This window comes from Sphaerodactylus townsendi, linkage group LG01 (genome assembly GCF_021028975.2).
Source record: "Sphaerodactylus townsendi isolate TG3544 linkage group LG01, MPM_Stown_v2.3, whole genome shotgun sequence".
In the NCBI taxonomy this organism is placed as follows: Eukaryota; Metazoa; Chordata; class Lepidosauria; order Squamata; family Sphaerodactylidae; genus Sphaerodactylus; species Sphaerodactylus townsendi.
In genome coordinates, this window is record NC_059425.1 from 26,176,147 (window position 1) to 26,197,442 (window position 21,296).

The following is a 21,296-nucleotide window of genomic DNA, read 5'->3' on the forward strand; positions in this document are numbered from 1 at the left end:
GAAAAAGACAGCCGGTTTCCTAAGCATCGGTTTGAATCCTTTGTCCCTTTTCGTGGCTATTGGCCCACTATTGGACTACATTTCCCACCAACCCTTTGGACCGCGAATGCGGGGCTTGCAGCACACAAAGGCGGCTTTGACGGGAGCACGCGCAGGCACATAATTCCCAGGTTGCCCCGGGTGAGGGAAGAGCGAGAGTCCCAAAGAGAGGCGCGCGAGGACTCAGTTTCCCAGAACTGCTTCGCGCCTTGACCGGAAGCGTGTCCTCTAGAGGGTACATAAAGCGGAAGCGGCGAGCTGGGGCGGGGCAGCGGTTCCCTTTCAGGCCTCCCTTGATGCGCAGACCGAGTTGAAGTCTCCGCCGAGGAAGCCGCGCGTGCGAGGAGCAGCTGTAGAAGGACCTCCACCGCCTATCCATCCTTCCTCCTTCCCTCCCTCGCCCACAGCACCATGGTAAGGATCACCCCCCCTCCAGTCCCCCCTCGCGCCCCTCCCGCAATGGTCGCCATCTTGTCTCCTGGCCGCCATTTTGTGGGGGTCTCCGGGGGGGGGGCTTCCCTGTCTACTTGGGAGTGGGGGGTGAATACCCGTTGAACTCATCCGAGTTCATTCACTTTTCATTCCTCTCATTTGCCACGTGGCTGTTGGGAGAGGGCGATCAAGGGGAGGGGGTGCTTCCTTCTCTCCAACTCCCCCCCTCCCCACCGCTATTCCTTTAAAACCCCAAATTTAGGGAACAGTTTATTTCACCCGGTCTGAGATTGGGATCCAAGATGATGCTGAGCTCCAGCTGTGAGCACGCGCGCCCTCTCTCCATCACGTTTGCATTGGCTTTTGTTGTAGTGCTTGCAAGGCTGGGGAGGGAGCATGGAAATCCTGGCTGGCATTGATACCCTATGATCTCTTCCCTCTTCCTTTCCTCACTTTCACCTCCCCGCCTTGTGATCTACAGCAAACTTGCTTTTAAGGGAATGCAAAACACCTGAAGGTCAGGCTGTTGACATCGTCTGGGGTTTTGCTCAATTGGGTATTAGAGGGTGAACCTGCAAATAATTCTCGCCCCAGAGTATGCTGATCAGGGCCCTGGATGTCGTCTTCCTCCAGAGCTTCCTTTGTGCAGTGGTTTTTACTTTGTGCTGCCTCAGCTACTCTTGAGGGACTAGCATGCCAAATCAACTTCTAATGCTGGAAATAGAGCCTACGAGGTTTAGGTTTGTAGTAGATTTTTATTCAGAGAATGTTCTCCCCTGCTCCACTTGCCAGAATGCTTAGTCATGGGTTGAAATCTGTGCACCCTTCTTCATTTCCTCCAAGGTGCCATTGGCTAAAGCTATTTCCCTTTTCAGTGATGGAACTTTTATAGTCATTGAGAATTTTCTGACGAAAGGTGGCGGATACTCAGACTTGTGTAACTGACAATGGGGGACAGGCATGCAGTTTCTGGTTGCCCTTTTGACTGGCTCCTCAGGCCACCTCCTCCTCTAACAGCCCCCCCTCCCCATGCAGTACTATTCTGCTTCCTTTTCTGGAGCTGGTGGCCAAGTCAAGGACCCGCCTCCCAGCCTGGCTGCTTTAATGCAGCAGCTTTCTCTCTTCCACCTTACTATTTTTCTTTGCCCCATAAATGAGAGAATGAACCAACTTTCACTCCCACCCTTTTCCCAGGGGCTTGTTTTCAGGAGCATTCAGTGATCAGCATTCCATAAAAATGCTGTTTCTCAGCACTGGTGATACTGTCTTTGTGTGCTTTTCCATACAGAGGCAGGCAGGAACTGACAGAAGAGTCTTTTTCTGTATGTGCTTGTTAAAGGAATGCTGCCTCTGTATCCTTTTTAAAAGGGTAATTGAGGGCTTTGTTTGGCATTTGTCCAACTTTTTACAAAGATGCCTCAAACGTTGACACACTAGCACCAATGACAGCATTTAGCAGGATTGGGGGAAGGGGGAGACTTAGGAGTGATTGGAGGCTAGCAATTTTTGGTTTGTCTCAATAGATAATTAAAATTCTGGCTATTGTTGATAGCCCAAAATCTTCTTGCCCTAATTCTGTTTGTTGTGTTGTGAAATCTTGTCCCAGACTTGAAGTTCTTCAGTGGTTCTCTCCAGTGTAAGGACTGCCTCACAGTAACTTGGGAAGAAGGGGAGAGGGCAGTTTGACATAGTGAGTGCATTTGCAGTACAGCTGCAGGGATAACTCCCTTTGCCCATTCCAAGGCCAAGAGTATGGCATAAGCCTTGTCTCCCTCATCTGATGAAGGTTTCTTGTTGCAGTGGTGTAGTGATCAAGAGTGGTGGACTCTAATCTGGAGAATTGGGTTTGATTTCCCACTCTTCCACATGAATGGCGAACTCTTGTCTAGTGAACTGGATTTGTTTCCCTGCTCCTATGCATGAAGCCTGATAAGTGACTTTGGACTAGTCACAGTTCTTTGGAACTCTCTCAGCCCCATTTACATCACAAGGTGTCTGTTGTGGGGAGAGAAAGGTGGGGTATACATTCAACCCCCCTTCTCCTCCAAATTACCAGGAAATAGGAAGAAAACAGGATATCTCACTTGTTAGGATTATTCACACCCAAGCAAACATCTCTCTACCTTCTCCTTATATTAAAAAAGAAAAGAAACAACAATGGCAGATCTACAATAGTTCTCTAACATTCAATATCACATTTTGGACACTTGTTTGTACAAGTTCAAAGGGGAGGGAGCTCGGCATCTGGACATGGCCCACCCACCCTAGCGGAGGGAGGGGAAGGGAGGGGTGGCATGCAAGGGAGGGGAGGGAGTGAGGATTGGCATGCAAGGGAGGGAAGGGTTGCTGTAGAGGCTCTAGCATGGCCACCCCTGAACCCACTTCCCTCTCCTTGGCAGGCATCCGGCGTAGCTGTTTCTGATGGCGTCATCAAGGTCTTCAATGACATGAAAGTACGTAAGGCTTCCACCCCAGAGGAAGTCAAAAAGCGCAAGAAGGCTGTGCTGTTCTGCCTGAGTGAAGACAAGAAGACCATCATCCTAGAGGAGGGAAAGGAGATTCTGGTGGGAGATGTTGGCGACACCATCGATGATCCATACCTGCATTTTGTCAAAATGCTGCCTGACCGTGACTGCCGCTACGCCCTCTATGATGCCACCTACGAGACCAAGGAGAGCAAAAAGGAAGACCTTGTCTTCATCTTCTGGTGAGGAACTCTTTCCCCTCCTCCCAAGTTGGCACCAAGTCTTTCTCATTCTGGCCCTTTTTGCTGCTTGCCCAGAATCTTGAGCATTGCTTCTGGTTTCATAAAAATTCCAGCACAATACATCACTGTGGTTTCTACTGTACATCTACTTCCAAGTCTCACTCAGGCTGGTGGGAGGGTGACATTAGACATGGCTTCGCCACCTATTCCCCAGTGGCCTCCTGTCCTACCTTTCTTCCAGATCTCTGTAAGGAGTTTATCCTGTGCCCCCAGCACTCCTGAATCTCCTTCCTTAATGTGGTGAGGAAGAAGGGTTGAACCAAGAGCTAACCCTATTTCAGAAGGAGTTGTGAACTGGCCCTTTGTAAGTGGCCGGTTACTGGGATAGAGGGCCCAGAGCTTTCCCATGCAATTTGTGGGTTGTGCTCCTGGTCATCTCATTCTTGGGAAGCTGGTTGTATTGGGAACAGGTGTAACTGGCACAGTTTGTGTGAATCTTGGGAATGCCACAAACCCAGATCTGTAGCACCCAATGAGTGTTGGTGTAGATGTCTTCATTAAGGACGAAAAATTAAAACGGAGCTGGCTCAAAGGTGAGGTTTGAGCAAGGGGTTGGTCTCTTCCCATCCTGGTTTCATGACTCCTTCTCGAAGATTAGCCAAATCCATGCCATTGCCATAGAAACGTTGTGCCAGATGGTTCTTTTGCTCAAATGCATAATTGTAGCGTTGCAAGAGCACATTAGCTGAACAATGTTTAACTTTGGAGCTGCTTTGCACACTGCTAAGGAATGTGACTACTTGCATACAAATGAGTCTGGGAGTCATTTGCTTGCGTTTGTTTCTAAAAGATACATGCAGCATGCTAGAGGGTACAGATGCTAAAAGGAAATGGATGAGGGCTCTTTGAATTACACATTTGACTTGGGGTTAAGCCCTTCCCTGTACTCCCAACATGTTTGCTGCAAGCTGTTCCAGAGTAGAGTTGCTCTGGTTCCCAATGTATTAAGGTTGCTGTTCTTTACCTGCAGGGCGCCTGAGTGTGCCCCCCTCAAGAGCAAGATGATTTATGCCAGTTCTAAGGATGCCATCAAGAAGAAACTTACAGGTGAGCAAGCATGGATCTAATCCAGGGCTGTTGACACTGTTTCCACCATTGAATGCTGTGTTGCCTGAAAGCCACAAGAGGCCTAGGTTCATGAAAACTGCTTCATTGCTCACTGCATCCTGTCATTTGGGATTAGCAGGCTGAAAACACCTCTTGTGAGGAGTGTCGGTGGAAGTGTGATGCTGTAGCTCCTCACCTTGTGTGACTATAACGTTGGATTTTGCAAAGTACTTTATACTGTATTTGCGCCTCCGCAAACAGTGGTAGCTATAAGGTGAAACGGAGAGCTGGCCCTGCATCAAGTCCAGGATGGCTTCAAGTACAGCTTTGTGCCGCTGCTCCACAGGACTGTTCTGGTCTGTTCAGCTCTTGCGTTTTCCATCTTTCAGAAGATCACTTTAAAAACCACGAAGGCCTTATTCTCTAGAACACAGGCGTCAAACTCGCAGCCCTCCAGATGTTATGGACTACAGTTCCCATCATCCCCTGCCAGCATCATGCTGGTAGGGGATGATGGGAACTGTAGTTCATAACATCTGGAGGGCCGTGAGTTTGATGCCTATGCTTTAGAGCAGTGGCCATGCTGGCAGGGGTTGATGGGAATTGTAGTCCATGAACATCTGGAGTGCCATAGGTTCGCCACCACGGCTCTAGAATGTATACAGTAGCTTGGTGGGCAGAATGGCTGCAGATGCTCTGAACTGAATTGTAGGTTTGGTTGAAATACACACCCCTCTGTTGCTGGGAGTTGGGTGGGTTATCCTCCCATCAATTGTGTTTCTGTCCAACCTGCATCCAAAGTGCTGGGGGCAGTATGCTTGGTTCTCCCTTCGCCATTTTATCAGCCTAATCCTGTGAGGTAAGATAGTCTGACTGTCCCAAGTCATGTATTCTCACATGGTATTTTATGACCAGTAACTTCAAGCTTCCACCTGGCTCTGGCCCCACCCCCAGCATCCTACTCTGACTGGCAGTATGACTGATCAATCACAGCTGGCTTTTTTCAAGACACTGCAGAGAGGTTGCAGGGTAACTGATGGCAGGCCAAATACGAAGATAACTCCTCTGTTGGCTCCCTCCCAGCCCCTCAGTTCAGGATGAGGTTGCAGTTCAGCTCTGCTGGTTGACAATGGTTTTACTAAACCATCGCTGTTCTGTCTCCAAGCAGCTAGCGTCAAGGGAAGATAGGAAGAAGGGGAGCTCTAGATTGCCCACACAGCAGTGGGAAACTGCCTGCTCACGTCCCGCTTCTTGTCGTTTTTCTATCTTTGCAGGGATCAAGCACGAGATGCAAGCAAATTGCTATGAAGAAGTGAAGGACCGCTGCACCCTGGCGGAGAAATTGGGCGGCAGTGCCGTTGTCAGCTTGGAGGGCAAGCCCTTGTGAGCCCCCTCCCCTGTTGTGCCAGTGTCTCCGGAGCTTCCATGTTAATGGCCCCGTGCTATCGTTTTTGGGTTGGTGGGTGGGCTCCTCCTCTAGTTACGTTCCAGTTCTCTGCCTTTTCATCTTCACCCATCTGGTGCTCCCCTCCTGTAAGGGCAGCTGCCCCCAACCTTGCAGCTGCTGTTGAAACTTGCCAAACCATCTACAGCTCTTTCTCTCACACTTCCTCCACTCCCTTCCAGGCCCAGCCTTTAAGGTGACATTCCTCTGGGCCCCAGTCCTTGGCTGTGCCTCCTTCGCCCCTGTGGGACCATTTGCTTTCTCCATTCCAGCCATGGGACCACTCCAAGCAGGACTCTTCTCCTGGCCAAGGCTTCAAGGGGAGAGGGCATCTGAAGGCCAGGGGGTCTGTGGGCCCCTCCTCATTCCAAAAACCAGTCCATCTTGCCCGGTGTGTAAATTTTTTTTTATTGGTTTCTCTGTGTGTGTTTGGAAAACCATGTGGAATGGCAGCTGCGTTCCCTCCTTCCCCCCGACCAACACCCCCCCCCTTATCTGCCATAGTGGCTTTGTGCTTGTCTGTAGTACTGTGTATAAATGAGATATTGTGGAGAAAATTTGCGCCCATCTCAATGTTGGGGGGTGGAAGTGCCCCACCCAGTGGAACTTAACAAAATATGGAAGCAGCACCATTAAATGATCTTCAATAAAAAAATTAATGCTATTCCAGTGTGTGCTGCTCTTTTCTCACCTGTGCTGTGGAGGGGGTGGGGTAATGGAAGTCAAGCACATGGCTTTTTTTTTTTACTTGGTGCTAAAATATTCCAGAGCTTGTGCCAAGGTATGTGAATGAATTCCTGCCAGCTGACCAAATATGCACGTTTTGCTCAAGTGAAGCCCAGGAAAGGGAAGAGCAGAACCAATATCTATCGCAGCAGTGCTTGGGCGGTTGTTCGCCTGAGTCTGCTTCTCTGTGTTTTGAAAGTTTCACAGGACCATCTGTGGAAGAGTTCTGCGACATTCTTGCATCAAGCTGGCTTAACAGCGTGCTTTCCTTCCCTTTTGGATATGCAGAGTGACAAAATCTCTTTGTAGCCCAGTGGCTCAGGATGGGGTAGCCAAAGCTGCCCAGCTCAGCAAAAGGGAACAGAACACCCAACTTAATCCCGTTTTTCATCTCTGCTTCCTTGCCAGACCTACTCAGACCAACAAGGCATCTGTGATTGTGTTTGAGCTTTGAGTCTGCAGTGGAAAAGGGTGTGCGTGCGCATAAGGAAACTGAAAGAGGGTCAGTTAACAGCAAATGCCTCCCTGTGTCCTTGGTGCTTGACCTAGAGACAGGCATGAAAAGGCTGGAATGGTGCATCAATTGTAGATGGGAAGATGTGATGGTGTGAATCTACTTGGTATAGCAAGGGCCTATTCAAAACTGGCAGGGATTTATTTTTGAGTGTCAAAAGGAAGGCTTCCTGAAATGTTTCAGGTGGAAACGTCTTTGTGACTGCAACACGTTTACAGGCCTTTGTGCAGCTTGCTGGCTTAAAACAAGCAACTTGTGCGAAAAACGAACGTCTCCTTTTGATGCTAGGAATCTTGTGCACTGTGTTTCCAAGACCTCTCCTTAGGATGACACAGCCTGCTGCATTTTGCTACATAGGTTTCAAGGGTAGCTTTTCATTGAGTGTATTGCAGCAGTCAGGTCATGAGACTTTGCTTACCTGTCTCCCTACCTGCCCAGGTGAGTCTCTTATCGCACCATGTTACTAGGATGCCAGTTGTGCCAGTATCTCCCTCTTGTGCCAATTACCCAGATAAGCAGGCCAACCACACACACTCTTCCTGCTTCACTGGCTTAACGTTTACATTGTAGGTTCTTTCTGGGTGTGGCTGGCCCGCTTATCTGGGCTCTGCCAAGAAGAAAGATCAAAGTCCTGGGTATAGTCCACAGCATTGGTTTGGGTGCCTCTGGCACCTTTGGAACTAGATCGTATTGGTATTACCCACCTGTCTGCCTGGGCTGTGCAAATGTTCAGGACAGCAGATGTATTACGTCACTGACAGACTTCCGTATAGTAAAAGAGTTGCTGTATATCTGGATTGCATGGAGGCCTGAAAGGATGTGGGAGCAACTAGGCTGTATCAGGCCAGTGGTCTGTCTGGTCCAGCATCCTGTTTAACACAGTGGCCAGCCAGATGCCCCTGGCACACCTACAGGCAGGACATGGTGTCAAAGCTTCCTCCGCCCAACACTAGTATTCAGAGAGCTGCTGGCTCTGAAGATGAGGGCTCTAGTTAGCCACTGTGGCTAAAAGCCAAGGAGCAGAGCTCAGGCCTGGTTAGAAGTCGTGCTCCTAGATGCGCAAGGGGCTCTCATCATTTGAGTAGGGAGATGCTGTCAAGTGGCTAATTAACTGTTTGGGTTTGTGTCATCAAGTCACTGCTGACCTACGGTGACCCTGTAGAGTTTTCAAGGCAAGCGGGGTTGGGAGGTGTTTTGCCATTGCCTGCCTCTGTGTCACAACCCTGGGGTTGCTTGGAGATTGCCCATCCAAATACTGACCAGGACCAATCCTGCTTCGTTTCTGAGATCTGACAAATTCGACTAGTCTTGGGTTTTCCGGTTAGGGCTGAGGGCATATTAGAGTCCTCTTAAATAGTGTGGGAAAGTATTGTCGAAGGCTTTCATGTCTGGATTCAACTGGTTCTGGTGGGTTTTCTGGGCTGTGTGGCCGTGGTCTGGTGGATCTTGTTCCTAATGTTTCGCCTGCATCTGTGGCTGGCATCTACAGAGGGAAGTCACAGAGGTGTATCACCGAAGATGCCAGCCACAGATGCAGGCGAAACGTTAGGAACAAGATCCACCAGACCACGGCCACACAGCCCAGAAAACCCACCAGAACCAGTGTGAGAAAGGCTTTGCATTGATTAGCCTTTTAAATGTGCCCTCTAATAACAGTCAAGGGCCTTTCTTTCCCACCTTCTGCCCCTTCACCTGTAACTACATTTAAATCTGGCATGGGGGGTGGGGTCTCTTAGTGCATTTGTATTTGTAGAGTTATACAAACCAGTGGCTTGTAACCGTTAAAGAGTATTCAGTAGAGGATACTTGGACTCAATCCTTGCTGAGGACATTAAGTTCGCAGTTTGACCATGGACTAATTACTCAACCTAATTTAACCACCTACTATACAGGGTAGCTGTAAAGATAAAATGGGGGAGGGGGACCCATCTATACCACACTTAGGAAGCTGTGGCGTGTACAGGTAACAAATAGGACTGTTAGAAGTACTTTGTGGGTATTTTCAGTAATCCTTTACCTGAAAGGTAGATCCATAGTTTCTCCAGATTGAAGAGGATTTGGGTTTGTCATCGAAGATTTGTAGAGATTTCCAGAGGATTTGTAGAGGTTACTTGGGCGGCATCTCCTCACTACTTGCTGTGATGCAACTCTGGCACTCTTTCAATTGCGATGTGTTTAAAAGCACCTCAGGGTATTTTCTGGCATTCCAGTGCCTCAGTCAGGAAGTCCTGCTTGAACATTTTACACTCGGTGTAACATTATCATTAAAACTGTTTACCACAAGAGACTTCTTGTAAATAGCTCGAATGTCTCTGTTCCAATTACTGTTTCAAATTCATGACCATCATTTGAGAGCCGCCCTATGATATATAATATGTATGTGTTTTCCCCCTTTCTGTGGCTTCTTGTGGGTAGGGCTCATCCCTCAGTGGCCAAAGAGCTTTTGCACATGCTCAGAAGTCCTCTTGTTCTGTATTCTGATATTCTGTTTCCATCCTACAAGCAGTTGAGGGTAGTATACATAGTTCTCTACCTTTCAGTTTCTGCACAACAACCTTGCCAAGTAGGTCAAGCTGAGGGAGAGTAGCTAGTCTAAAATCACCCAATGCCTTTCATGGCTGAATGGGGAGTTAATCCTGATCTATCTGATCCCAATTGGACCCTTTATAGAATATCTGCTCCAAATTAGACATCAGCTCTAAATTACCATCAGGGCTGTGCCCTCTGTTGTTATCAGTACCTTACACAGAGGGCTGCTTTCCTGAGGGCGTTTGGAAAGGTTAATTTTTTTTCTGACCGCTTTGCTCTCAATGAAGCATTTGATTGGGGAGTCACAGCCCTTTCAAGCTTCCACCCCTAGTGACGCAAATTGCCCTTTGTTCTGTGCTGCTGGGGCAACAGGTAATGACTAATGCCTTAAAATGAGACAGGCCTCCCTGGAAAAATGGCTAGGTTTTGTTTTGTTTTGCCTTAGAGCAGGGGCAGAATACCTTGGAATGAGGAAGGAGAGAGGCTGCCCAAAGGGCAACAGTAGAGATGTGCCCTTCTATTGGTGGTGGAAAGTGCCAGCAAGCCAAAGCTAGCTTAAGTTGACCTTATATGGTCTTCAAGGCAAGCAACGTCTGGAGCTGGCTTGCCATTGTTTGTCTCTGTGTGGGCTGAGAGTTCTGAGAGAACTGTGACTGGCCCAAGTTCATCCAGCAGGCTTTATGTAGAGGACAGTGAATCAAATCCACTTCCCCAGGTTACAGTCCAATACTGCACCACACTTGGCTCTCACTTTTTAATTAGGGTCACCAAAAATATCTCACCATAATAAGAGCAGTAAATATTAAAGGGTGTGTGCCTAAAAAGTCCCCAGCTATATCATTTTCCAACTACCTATACAAATATAAATGAATGAATCTAATTGCCAAAACGCTTCACAATTACATACACCAGTACACAGATGTAGTTTTTCCCTCCAAAAATCAATAAAATGGTTTTCAGCATTCAGAAAATTAGCTCGTCTATCCCTTAACCTGATTCAGCTTTGTTAATATCTTCCACACCTTCTTTATCCAAGATTTTAACAGTCAAATATTTGCACTCTTCAAACTCAGCAACATTCTTGCAGCAGTAACAAAAAAGGCCGGTGCTATATATTGACGAGCTTTAGAAATACGTTCTAATTAAATCCCTACAAAAATACATTGTTTGGTCTTTTGGGGTTCCGTATCCTTTTATCAGAGTAATTTGGTCAAGTATCCTTTCCCAAACGTATTTAATTTGAGGACATTGCCAAAGCATATGTTTAAAGCCCTCTTTTCCTGACCTTCCATTTGTCTGTAGTCTAAGTTATTTTATTATAAATATATATGAATGAAGCAGCAGTTGATAAGAAGAACTTTGAGTTCTAAAGAAGGGGGGGCATGAAAATAGGATATTTCTTTTAGGAAGGCCCAAGTTTAAGCATATCTCTTTGGAAATAAGAAGGGGGAAGTAAAGCTGAAACGACTAGGCAGGCTGCAGAAGTTTTGATGGTATTGTCCTGACTTTACCCCTCCTCTTCCTCTTCACAATTATAATGGCAAGTTGTTATAGTAACAGAAATTAAATTGAATGGGAGGGGAGGGGAAGGGAGTGAAGTAACAGTTGCCAAAAATTGTGCTCTGCTGCCCTCTTCAGGCCATTTGTGGCTATTACCTTTTCAAACCCTATTTCTTATACCTACGGTATATATCCAAAACCCCAGGAAGGGTTGCAGTTAATCCAGATTTGGGGAGGCAGGAGGGGAAGATGCGTTTTACAGGTCCCGGGCCTGACATACTAAAAAGAAAAAAAAGAAATTATGCTTTGTAGACACTCGTCCCTGCATTGTGAGAATGTAGCTTTATTTTTAACACATGCAATAGCAGAAGAAATGGATGTGATTTTTTTTTCCTGACAAAAAATCATTATTCTTCCAGTTGTATGTATTTTCTCCTCCCTGGAATAGAAAGCAGAAGTGATTATGGAGGAATGGCAACATTTTTTAGAATGTGGCTTTGTCAAAATGGCGCTTCGTTCACAGCTATCTGTGTAACAACTACAATTTTAGGCAGTGGAATTTGCCTAGTTTAGAAGTCAAGTTTAGGCAGCTAGCCTCCAGTTTTCATAGCGCTGTGTGTGGGTGCGTATATTTCTTTCAAACATGCCAAGAACGAAAGAGTTGCCTTTTGCAACCACAATTTTCGGGCTCATGAGCAACAGACTCACAGAAATATTTTAGAAAGAGGCCTGTAATTTTCCACTGAAATGTTCCAAGTCTATATGGGGGTGGGGGTGGTATACAAATCTAGTACATCAAATCCTTTGACTTAAGAGCTGTTAGGAGAAAACTTGTTTCCAATTAGAAAGCACTAGAACAGGAAATATTTGAATAAAAAAGCCCAGGTATAGCTGGGAAAGAAAGAGGCTTGAACAGAACTCTGGTAATTTTAAGCTTGTTCTCAAAAAATCATAGCTCTGGAAGAGACCCCAAGGGCCATCAAGTCCAACCCCCAAGTCCTGCCTCCTTAACTTCTCATCACACACTCATTTTAACAAATGTGTGTTGCATGTATTGCTGTGTTTTTATTTTATGCTCAACTATATACATGCCTTATACATGTAATCCCTAAATGCAAATACAAGCCAAGTTTTTTTGCAGCAAGCCTTTATTGGCATAGACAGCAGTACAGCAACAATTAAAAAACGGATTAAAAAACATATACAGTACAGCAAATAAATGTTAAGTCGAAGGAAATCCACTGGCATTTAGTAATTTCCAGGAGAAAGTCTGCCACTATCATACAGAGAGAAGGATCAGGATTGTCCAACAAGTAGTGTAATCTAAATAAATCAGGGAGATTGGGTAAATGTAAAGGAGTAAGATTCACATACTTGGACCTGATTTCCTTGAATCTGAAACAGTGCAGTAATTGGTGGGCCAGAGATTCAACTGAGCCATCATTACGTGGGCACAATCTTTTAGCCTTTTCTTGCTTGTTAAATCTGCCATGTAACAAGGCAGAAGGCATAACATTAAACATGGCGAGCATTATGGCTCTCCTTTGAGCAGGGTTTATTAAACAATACAGGTAGTGTGCCAAGTGGCCCCATTCAAATGGGAGAGAAAAATACAGGGGGGAGCATGTTTTCTTGGCTGTGGTGATTAGGGTAGAGAACGCTCTATCCAATAGTTGACCTTTTAATTTTCTATAGGCTTCTGAGTAGGACAAAGGGCAAAGTGAATCCACTGACAGTCCAATAGAAGCCATTTTTTTCTTCAATTATGGAAAACCAGGGGTTGGAATGGGTGTCAGAGAGCAGACGATGGACCAGGGAATTACAGTCCGAGAGAAAATGGATTCGCAGCCAGAATCTAAAAGCCCTCAGCCAAGCGACTGATTCCAAGGAATTCTGACCTAACTCCAGACAAAGGGCTGCATAGGGCATGCAATTTGGGAGTCCAGTTATCTTATGAAAAAATTTGGATTGAAGAGAATTCAAGGAGTGGTTAATAGCTTGAATCCAAATTGGGACTCCGTAAAGCAATCTCGAGGCGACTTTGGCATTGAAAAATTTGAGGGCAGGAGGGATAAAGGAGTGACCACTGCTGAAAAAGAAACGTAGTAATGCTGACATACTGTTAGATGTAGCTAGGAGAGCGGCCTTCCTATGGGTTGCCCATGAAAGGTTATGGGAGAATGAAAGGCTGAGGTACTTATAGCACTTAACCTGTTCAATTTGGGTGCTATTCATTGCCCATGTGAGCTTCTTAATAATTTAGAATAATCTTCCCTATCACTGAGAGGAGGCTGATGGGGAAGTTGGCGAGTTCTGAATGACTTCCTTTTTTATGAATGGGAAACACAGTTGCAGACAGCCAAGTCTTGGGTAGCATACCTAATCTGTTTACTTGTGTAAAAAGAGTGGCCAGAATAGGGGCCCACCAATCAGTATGAAATTTCAGAATCTCTGGAATTATAGAATCAGGGCCAGGGGCTTTCTTTCCTTTGAGACAGGAGGCCAACTTGGGATAGGAGGAACTTTGAGACAGAAGGCCAACTTGGCAAATCTAAAGGGGTAGGTGAAGGAGATCCATTGCTTAAAATATCATTAAAAAGTTTGCTAAAATAGTCATGCCAAATATCAGGGGTAATACAGGTAAAGGTAGGAGGCTTGCTTCAGTTAAAATTATTCAGGACAGCCCAGAGTAGCTTGGAATTATTAGAAGTTAACTGCAGAGTGGAGAAGTTCCCACTGAGTGTTGACATGTTCCATATGGTTCTTCCTAATTAACTGGCGAAAGTTGTTCCTACAATTTATTAGTAGGACGAGGAGGTCCTGGTCTCCTGAAGCCCTAAAGTTCTGATATAAGGAGGGAATTTGACTGTTGTGTTCCATGCACTCTCTATCAAACCAAGGTGTTCTCTTTCTGTTGTTGCTGGGTTTCCCCACATTGGATGTCGAAAACCAGCCACAATTTGTTTAAGATGATCTTTGAACCTGGTCTCCTGGGGGGAATCTGCACTGAGGACAGAGGATTTGAGGCTGGCTAAGCTAGGGGAAATGAGTAAGTTTTAAGTGGCTAAGGCTAGTTTGGGTGTCCAAACTAGTCTGGGGGGCGGGTTCATTTGGTGGTGAGGAAGCTGCATGTCTGGCCTCTTGATGTGTTAAAACAAGTCTAAGGGTAAGGTGATCACCCAGCAGAAGATCTCCAATCTGGAAGGATAAAACAGATGATCTCAACTTTGGGGAAATGAGGAGATAGTCAATGACACTGCAGCCATGAGGAGAAACAAAGGTATAATCTTGAGCGTGGGTGTACAAGCCAAGTTAAAAACAAATGCTCTCGTTAATTCCTTGAGAGTCAGCATGGTATAACAGGGTGTGGGGTTGGGATTTGGGAGGCCCAGGTTTGAATCCCAGCTCTGCTTTTAACGCTTGCTGGGTGATTGTGGGCTAGTCACATCTTCTCCGCAAGATTGTTGTGAGGATAAAATGGAAAAGAGCTTAACAATTTAAGCCACTTTGGGTCCCCATTGGGGAGCAAAGTGGGGTATAAATGAAATAAATAAAATAAAGGTTTCCTTTTATTAAATTGCCGTTCTGTGCCCATATAAAAGGTTATCTGAGTTCATCCTTATCAAGGTACATAGAGAATGTAGGAAACTCCAGTCAGGATCAGAATTGCTATTAACCAGGGAGATTTCCAAGACTTTCCTCTTCATTCAAGGGGGGAGGGGGGAAGGAAAATCCTGAGATTTCTAGTTAAAAGAACCTTTTAAGAGACCAAACTGGAGAGTCCAGTTTCAAGAAGACTTTGAAGGCATACCTTGAATTCACATTCTGGTGGTGGCAGTGGTAAAAGGAATATATTTCTCCAGAACGGTGGTAGAATAAAGCTGCAAAGCTGAACTCCTCCATAGGGTCCAGCAGCTTGGGATCCAGTTCAGTCAGTTAACCTCCACATCCTTCATGGTAGAAGGAGATGTACCTCAGAGCCTATTCTGTGTCACTTGAGAGAAAGGAATGTGGGGGCCCTAAAGTTTGAAATATTTCTTCCTCTCTGTACACAATTAGTGCGGACCATCCCTGTTCAAAGTCAGAAACAATACCTGTGAGGTCCTGACTTCCAAGGCTTTGGAATGGTCATTCTTCTGCTTGCCTGCTGCTGGAGACAGGCTGCTGGAGACAGAATTGCAGACTAGTAGGCTGAATATTATGACAGCCATTGATTTAAGTTACCTTTAAAAACACTGTGTGGACGACCGGACTGTGGGCTCCTACGGGATCTGCAAGGATGGAGACACGGCCTTTCTCTGCTTGCTCTCGGCGTTGCAAAGCTCTCCGAGCAGCGCTACAAAGAGGACAGAGATTGGGTGCTGCTGCAGCCAGCCCCACCTTCACTCTTGGACGGCTCTAATGCTGGGCAGCCGTCCTCCAGCCCTCTGCCAAAGACAGGTGCATTGCATGGAAGCAAGAAGGTGGATCTCGAGGAGAGGCTGTCTGCGCTGCAGCTCTCAAAAAAAAAAAAGCTTTAAAAAGGGCTTGGACAGATTTATGGAGGAGAAGTCGATCTATGGCTACCAATCTTGCTCCTCCTTGATCTGAGATTGCAAATGCCTTAGCAGACCAGGTGCTCAGGAGCAGCAGCAGCAGAAGGCCATTGCTTTCACATCCTGCACGTGAGCTCCCAAAGGCACCTGGTGGGCCACTGCGAGTAGCAGAGTGCTGGACTAGATGGACTCTGGTCTGATCCAGCAGGCTAGTTCTTATGTTCTTACTGGCGAAAATGACTAATAGGATCATAGAGTTGGAAGAGAGCACAAAGGCTATCAAGTCCAACCCCCTGCCATGCACTCATGACAAATGATCATCCATCCTCTGTTCAAAAACCTCCAAAGAAGGAGATTCCACCACTCTCCGAGGCAGTGAATTCCACTGCCGAACAGCCCTGATGTTTAGGTAGAATCTCTTTTCCTACACCTTTAATCCATTACTCCGTGTCCTACTCTCTGAGGCTGCAGAAACCAAGCTTGCTCCCTCGACATGACATCCCTTCAAATATTTAAACATGGTTATGTCCCCCCTTAACCTTCACTTCTCCAGACTAAACATCCGCAGCTCCCTAAACCTCTCTTCATAGGGCATGGATTCCAGATCTTTTACCATTTTGGTTACCTGAAGGAATAATGATCTATCAGTGGTTACTAGCCCATAATAGCCAAGAAGCTAAGCTCTGCCAGTATCTGAAGGACAACTTGGTGATCTAGGAAAGTCAGCACAGGCCAACCTCATTTCCTTCTTTGATATAGTGCTGATCTTACTGGATTGAGGGAATGCTATAAGAATCTGGATTTCAGTAAAACATTTGACAGGGTAATTGGTGAGAGAACCATGATGTTCTGATGGATAACTGGAGGACTCCAGATTGGCTGTAGGATAGTTAGATGAATAGGGAACCAGTTGGAGAACCACACTCAAAGACCTGTGGTGGGTTTTCTGGGCTGTGTGGCCATGGTCCAGAGACCCTGAAACAGCCCAGAAACCCCATCACAACCAGTTGAACCTGGCCGTGAAAGCCTTCAACAACACACTCAAAGAGTTGTTGCCAGGGGCATTTCATCTGACTGGAGGGCAGTGTCCAGTGGGCTTGGTTCTGGGCCTGGTACTTTTCAATATTTTTATAGACCAGAGTAGAGGGATGACACCAAATTGGGAGGAATAGTGAACACCTCAGAAGATATGGAATTCAACGAGATCTGAACACAATGGGGAAATGGGCAGATATTAACAAGAAAAGGTTCTATACACGGGTAACCAAAATGAGAAGAATGCATACGGAATGGGGGACACACTTCCAAGATCTTGGAGTACGGGTGGACTGTAAGCTGAATATAAGCAGGCAGTGTGACGCATTGGCAAATAAAGACTAGGGGTGTATCAATAGAGGCATAACATGCAAATCACAAGATGATGTAGTTTCACATATACCACATGAGTCAGGCTTCACGGAGTTCTGTGTACAATTCTTGGGGCCTCAGTTCAAAAAGGATGTGGACAGAATGGTGCAGGTGCAGAGGAGAGCAATGAGGATGACAAGGAAACAAATGAGGGACATGGGAATGTTTAGGCTGTAGAAGAGAGGTAGACCGGGGGTGGTGGGTGGGGGGAAACGACAAGAATGCTCACTCTTATTTGAAAAGCTGAGGAAGCCAGGGAGCTCTTCCTGTTGGCAACAGAGGATAGGACTTGCAATAGTACATTTAAATTAGCTGAAGAAAAGTACTGGCTGGATATTAGGAAACTTTTTTTTGAGTAAGAGTTGTTCAGTCTAGGCAGGTGGTGAGCTCCCGCTCACTGGCGATCTTCAAGCAGTGACTGGGTGAGCACTTGACAGGAATGCTTTAGGTTGATCCTGCATTGAGCATGGGATTGGACGAGAGAGGCCGTATGGCCCCTTCCACCTCTGTGATTCTGTGTTTGAAGGGGAAATTATTCTGGTTCAAAGGTATCGAGGAAAGATGATGCCCTCTGAATACAGATAAAATCCTTGGGAGAAAGAAATGGCAGACTCCAAAACCATTACATTAGTTTTGGAGCCTAAAATGTAGCTGGTTATGGAATAACTTCTGGGGCTATAAAGACCTCCTTTCCTTTTCACACACTGCCATATTCAGCCCTTGGAAGGAAATACTGAATTTGCATCTCCTTACTTTCGGGCGTGAAATTCCTTTCCAAAAACTAAAGCCTGATTCTGCTCTCACTGTGAGGTTTGATTTTCACCCTGAGGGGGTCTTTATTATGGGCGAAGAACAAGCTGAAGACAGAATTAGGAGTGTCCTGTGCAGCCTCTGCCTCAAGAGGGCGCCATTTTTGCTTTTTAAAATCTCCAACGGCGGTTTGAAAAAATGGAGAGGGAATTTATGCCTCTGAAAACCCTTTGTGATCTCTCTGTTGTAATATACAGTGCTTGCAGAGGTGGGATCCAACCAGTTCTCACCACTTCTCTAGATGTGGTTACTAATTTTTTCTGAGTGCCGAGAAGGGGTTACTAAAGCAACCTCCCTGCCCAATAGGGACTGGAGGTGCCTGTGTGCGGCGGCGCCACTGTTTGAATCCCACCACCATCGGAACCTGTTATTAAAATTTTTGGATCGCACCACTGTGCTTGGCATAATAGTCACACTTTAGGTCTTATTTTGCCCACCAAGAAGTCTCTCTGGCCTTCAGATCTCCCTTTTTGCCCATCATTTTTTTCTGCGGTGGCCAATACGACAAGGCCCCAAACTACCCACGCCCAATCTAATCTTCATCTGAATACAAATCTGATTAACTAACTGGCCCTGAGAGTTTCCTCTCTCTAGTCCCCTCCTCTTGGCAACCCTGACTGGGCCTAGAGTTGCCAAACTCTAGACAGCTCCCTGAATTACCAGTGATTTCCGGACAACAGAGATCAGTTGCCACAGAGAAAACAGCAACGGTGGAAGGCGGACTCTATGGTGCCATACCCCACTGAGGTCTCCCCAAACCCAGTTTCCAGGTTCCATCCCTAAATCTCAAGGAATTTCCTAATCTGGAGATGGCAATCCTAACTGGGACAGGGACTGGTCTGTCTCACTTGCACCAGGGGTGTAGCCAGTGGTGGGATCCAAAAATTTTAATAACAGGTTCCGATGGTGGTGGGATTCAAACAGTGGCGTCGCGGCACACACGCACCTCCAGTCCCTATTGGGCAGGGAGGTTGCTTTAGTAACCCTTTCTCGGCACTCAGAAAAATTTAGTAACCACTTCTAGAGAAGCGGTGAGAACTGGTTGGATCCCACCTCTGGGTGTAGCGCCCAGGGGGACATATGGGGTCAAACGTCTCCAGGCTGCGGCTATTTAGTCACATGAGGGGGGCAGAAAATCGCCCCCACACCCCTCCTCCTTCCCCCTAGGGTCCATACACTGACTTCAAGAGCTGGTGCAAAAAAAGTTGTGGTGGGGGAGGGGGGCTGCCCATATGGGGCAGGGGGCGGGCGGGCTACATTTCCCCTAGATACGCCTCTGACTTGCACTGTACATATTGTGCAACATGTCAGGCTACCTTTCCTGAATCAGACCATCCATCCAATTAGTTCATTTTGCCTTCTCTAATAGTCTAATGGCTCTCCAGGGTCTCAGGCAAAGAAAGGCCTTTTGGGGCACCCACCACCTAAAGCAGAGAGGCTGCTGGGGGCTGAACCTAGGACCGTCCATATATAATGCAGGTATGTAAACCCTGAGCCACGTTTCCTCCCTTAATAAATCACTGGTATGAATAATAGTGTTGGTTGCAAAGCAACGCGAAATTCTTAGAAGAGTTCTGTTTAGCCTAAAGAGTGTCTTGCTGCCAGGAACGAGACTTCAGTTTGTGTGGCCAATAGATGCTTATACAGTGTTTGAATTCCTGAGTTTTTCTTTCAAAGCCTGCTTGGAGCATTTAGCCAGGAGAATCAAATAATTATCTCATTTTGACTTTGTTAACAAAAGAAAGAAGGTAAACACTCTGCAACCACCTCAGAATTACTCCATGACAGCGTCCCTCCAAGTACCACTTTTGTACCAATAGAACAACCATTTTCAGGCTGGCCACTTGCCAACTGGACACTAGACCACCCCTAAGCCAAAACAAGAGCAAATCCATTAAGTGAGTTTCTAGTGTGGGCTGTATATTTTATATACACCATCTACTTCAAACATTCTTCCAAGAAGTATTCTATAAATACTTCTTAAATTTCTTCTGCAAAGACCATTGCTGCTGCATTGTGTATTCGCTTCCTTGGAGTGGGAGGAAATTAAAAAGTAAGAAGAAATTAAGAACAGGGGAGAACTGAGAGGTGAGTAAGGAGCAAGTGATAGAATAGTGCCAGTTCATAACTCTTTGGATATAGAAGCCTTGTTCAGGCAGGTAACTAAAATCCATTGAGCACATACCCAGAGGAATTCCTGACACAGCACAGCTCCACATGCAAATCACCTCAAATTCAAGGGATTTTTCCCTTCTAATTTTCATAGGTAAGAATTAACAAAACAGAAGGAAGAAAACAGAATCAAATCATAGCTACAATCAGTTCTAAAGGCAGACAGTGCAATGGGGGGGGGGGTGTTCGGGTCCCCTCTGGAGGCAGCGTGGGCTTACGCTGGTGGATTTGCGCAGCGTATCTCTATTCTCCACTATGGGGGATTCTCTTCTTCTTTTTTTAGTTTGAGGGCACCATCCCTGCCTGCCAGGAAGCTCTGGATTGCACTGTAAGAGAGGAAACAAAATTATGCATATAAAATTATATAAAAATTTGTAAAAATCAATTACCCGTATATACTCGTGTATAAGCCAACTCATGTATAAGCCTAGGCACCTAATTTTACTACCAAAACCTGGGAAAATTGATTGACTTGCGTATAAGCCAAAGGTGGGAAGCCGGGAGGTGGAGGGAGCTCCTTATTTGGGCAATGACATCAGGGGGAGTCACTGCCCAAATAAGGAGCTCCCTCTGCCTCCCAGGGTTTGAGGAAGCCCAGCCAGCCAGGGTTCCCCTTCACCCTCTGAGGGGGGCAGCAACAAGCGGCTTCTGCAGCCGCAGGGAGGTCGTCCGGGCCACGCTCCCAGCCTCGGCAGAGGCCTGAAGAGCCAGCTGGTAAGCAGTGACTCGTGTATAAGCCAAGGGGGGCATTTTTCAGCCTTAAAACAGGGCTGAAAAACTCGGCTTATACTCGAGTATATATGGTACCAATAAAGGCCATTACTGATGGAAATGCCAATAGTTCAAAATAGATAAAAAAACACTGATGAGTGATTACAATGATAAATTTCTAGAATTTTTCTCCCCAAATAAAAGTTATATAAAAGTTATCATCTTTCATAGTGGATTAATAATTTATTGCACTTTCATCCTCTTTTCAATAGAATATATAACATATCATGAAGATTACTGATTATTTATATACACTGTTTCAGCAATAGCCTTTGCATTTCACCATTATTCTTTTTCTTGGGATAATATAAATATGCTTTCCATTTATCTTGAAATTCTTTGCTTGGTTGTTTATTCACAAAGGTTGTTAATTTTGCCATTGCTGTATATTCCACTAGTTTATTTCCCCAGTTCTCTCAGTTTGGGTATTCTTCTGCTTTCCTTCCTATTGCAAGGACTATGACTGCTGTTACCAAATATCAAAACAGTTCTTCTAAGCTTTTTGGAATATTTGGGGTAAAATGCCTAATAACATAGTCTAGCACAGTGATGGCGAACCTTTTTGAGACTGAGTGCCCAAATTGCAACCCAAACCCCACTTAT

The 21,296-nt window shown here is 46.0% G+C and overlaps 1 protein-coding gene across 1 annotated transcript; it reads left to right on the top strand.

Annotated features, from left to right (window-relative positions):
• The first annotated feature begins 238 nt into the window (after positions 1–238).
• CFL1 (cofilin 1) lies at positions 239–6,393 on the top strand. The gene is made up of 4 exons (XM_048514852.1): positions 239–453; positions 2,871–3,178; positions 4,209–4,285; positions 5,560–6,393. The coding sequence occupies exons 1-4, from the start codon at positions 451–453 to the stop codon at positions 5,670–5,672; spliced, it is 501 nt and encodes a 166-aa protein (XP_048370809.1). The 5' UTR covers positions 239–450; the 3' UTR covers positions 5,673–6,393.
• The last annotated feature ends 14,903 nt before the right edge of the window (positions 6,394–21,296 follow it).